We start from the raw sequence: 2,925 nt of genomic DNA, 5'->3' as shown, positions 1-2,925 counted from the left end.
GCACTTTACCCATGGGGACAGCTTGAGGCACTGTCTCAAAAAAAAAAAAAAAAAAAAAAGGAACTGGGTGACACACATTACCATCTACTGTCTGCCTCCTGTCCCATTTCCACTGCTCCCCGCACCCCCCTTTCCATCTGTGGAAAAATCCATGAAACTGGTCCCTAGTGCATGAAAGTTTGGAGGCTTCTACAAAATGCCTCTGTTTGTGTTCTAGTTGATTTTTGTCTTCTAAGTTGATTTATGTATATTTATTTTGGAGACAGAGTCTCACTTTGTCACCCTTGATAGAGTACAGTGGCGTCATAGCTCACAGCAACGTTAAACTCTAGGGCTCAAGCATCCTCTTGCCTCAGCCTTCTGAGTAGTTGGAACGAAACGTGCCCGCCATAAGACCTGGCTATTTTTTAGAGACAGGGTCTTGCTCTTGCTCAGGTTGATCTCAACCCGTGAGCTCAAGCAGTCCATCTGCTTCAGCCTCCCAGAGTGCTAGGATTACAGGTGTGGGCCTCCAGGAAGCCCACATAAGGGGAGGAACCGGAGGGAAAAACATGTTCAGTTTATGGATGTTCCTCTCCAGTTCTCTTCCCAAAGTTTCCTAGTTTAAATGTAAACTCTCTCTGGGGTCAAATAGACTGTCTCCTGAGGGACACGGGTGGTTTAATTTCTGCTGTTCCTCTGTGTGCTCACCTGGCTCATGGATATCCAGCTATTTTATTTTCATCCCTGAGCTATTGGAGTTGGCCTTGGGGCAGTTGTGCTGTAGTTCGTGGCCCTCCGCCCCAGGCCCACTCAGCAGTGCACCTGGAGGCTGCCAGTGCTGCGGTTGCTCTGGTTCTGGTGGGGCCAGCGCTGGCCCTGCAGGGCTCACTTCAGACTTGGAAGCCAGGGATTGAAACCTGCAGTGTGTACAAGAATGTTGAGACAAAGGGAAACTTTAGAGGGAAGTTGTCAGGGACTTGAAGTTACTGTTTTTTTGGTTTTTTGGAGACAGGATCTTGCTCTCTCACTCAGGATGGAGTGCAGTGTCATACCCAAAGCTCACAGCAACCTCAAATGCTTGGGCTCAAGCGATCCTCCTGCCTCAACCTCCTGAGCTGAATGTTGGGATAGTTAGTTTATTTAACTATTATTAACAGTTAATAATTGTCCTGTTAAGAGAGGCTTTTGGTCTGTGACAGGGACTTTTCTGTAAGTGATTTTACCTGTGGCCTCTAACCACAGGTTGAAGAGTGTGAGGTCAGAGGTGCCTCAGAGGTGAGTGTGAGTAGTATCACTTTTGAAATAAAAAGTAAATGCAATTTCTTGCCTCTGTGGGAGTATGATCTGGGAGGTGAGGAGCAGCATTGTGGGTCGTGGGTCCTAAGAGGACCCAGCTGTCACCCCTCACTCTCTTTCAGAGACAGACAACTCGTGCAAGGTGTGCTGCAGAGACCTTTCTGGCCGGTGTGTGCCCTACGTTGATGCTGAACAGAAGAACTTATTTTTGAGGAAAGGAAAGCCCTGTACAGTAGGATTTTGTGACATGAATGTAAGTGTGTATATATATGTACACTTTTTTCTATAACAGCCAGATGGGAAGTTTTTATCTTGTACGTACTTGATTTTGCAAATAGAAGGAAATCAAAACATAAATGGTACTACATTCTTCTGGCTATTGTTTGTTTTTGTTTTGGGTTTTTAGGAGGAAAAGGCCAATTTTCACAGATGGAAAGGGGGATGTGGGGGCAGGGGAAATGGGAGCTTTCCGGTCACTGGAGCTTTTTCTACTCCATAGTGAGGAGACTCTGAACCCAGAGACTGGGAAGGCTTTGTGGGAGGAGACTTAATGCTAAACTTGGTTGGTTTTACGCACTGGGTCCTGATTAGTTTTCCCAAGGTTTAAAGAATTGACTGACCAGTGCGGTGTTTTATTCCTGTAATCCTAGCACTCTGGGAGGCCAAGGCGGGAGGATCGCTTGAGCTCAGGAGTTGAAGACCAGCCTGAGCAAAGTGAGACCCTCTCTTTACTGAAAACAGAAAAACTAGCTGGGGTTCATGGCAGGCGTCTTTCGTCCCAGCAGCTTGGGAGGCTGAGGCAAGAGGATCATTTGAGCCCAGGCATTTGAGGTTGCTGTGAGCTCTGGTTATACCACTGCACTCCATCCTGAGTGAGCAAGATCTGTCTCCAAAAAACAGGACCTAAATGTTTGTTTTTAATGAAGCCTGTTACATCGTAATTACTGTTACTTTTGCTTTTGTAGAGATAAAGTCTCACATTGTTGCCCAGGCTGGTTTCAAACTCCTGGCTTCAAGTGATCCTCTCGCCTTGGCCTCCCAAAGTGCTGGGATTATAGGCATGAGACACTGCACCTGACCAGTGTCAGTTACTTTTATAAATCCATTTGCTTCTAAATGCATCGTGTTCAGGGGTAATGTTGTATGTTTTCTTTTCATAGGGCAAATGTGAGAAACGAGTACAGGATGTCATTGAGCGATTTTGGGACTTCATTGATCAGCTGAGCATCAATACTTTTGGTAGGTAGTTTCCCCAGATTATTTACTTAAAACTGAACTGATTTCTTTGAGGATATTAGGAAAGTGTGGTTTCAGAGTGATGTGCTCTAATATGCAGTAGAAGTTGGAAATATTCACTGCTTTTGTTATGAAGCAAGTATGATAAAATGGATTCATTATAGGTCTTTCCCTATGTAGCTTAGGTGCACAAATTTTCCAACAAGTGGAGTACTTTGTCAAAATGTGGGCTTCCAGCTCGGCGCCTGTGGCTCAAGTGGCAGCCAGCTCAAGGTGCAAGCCACATACACTTAAGGTGGTGGGTTTGAATCCAGCCTGGGCCTGCCAAAACAACAATGACTGCTGCAACCAAAAAATAGCCAGGCGTTGTGGCGGGCGCCTGTGGTCCCAGCTACTTGGGAGGCTGAGGCA

At 46.0% G+C, this 2,925-nt stretch overlaps 1 protein-coding gene across 1 annotated transcript in view; it reads left to right on the top strand.

The window, feature by feature from the left end:
• The window catches only part of ADAM17 (ADAM metallopeptidase domain 17), a 74,593-nt gene that overhangs the window by 66,186 nt on the left and 5,482 nt on the right, over positions 1 to 2,925 (top strand). Inside the window, 2 exon segments of the mRNA XM_023511807.1 lie at positions 1,401 to 1,531; positions 2,439 to 2,517. Of these exon segments, the coding sequence (XP_023367575.1) occupies positions 1,401 to 1,531; positions 2,439 to 2,517 (210 nt within the window).

The sequence above is a fragment of the Otolemur garnettii genome, unplaced genomic scaffold (genome assembly GCF_000181295.1).
Source record: "Otolemur garnettii isolate 467f Iridium unplaced genomic scaffold, OtoGar3 scaffold00022, whole genome shotgun sequence".
In the NCBI taxonomy this organism is placed as follows: domain Eukaryota; kingdom Metazoa; phylum Chordata; class Mammalia; order Primates; family Galagidae; genus Otolemur; species Otolemur garnettii.
This window is presented reverse-complemented; position numbering and strand designations above follow the sequence as displayed.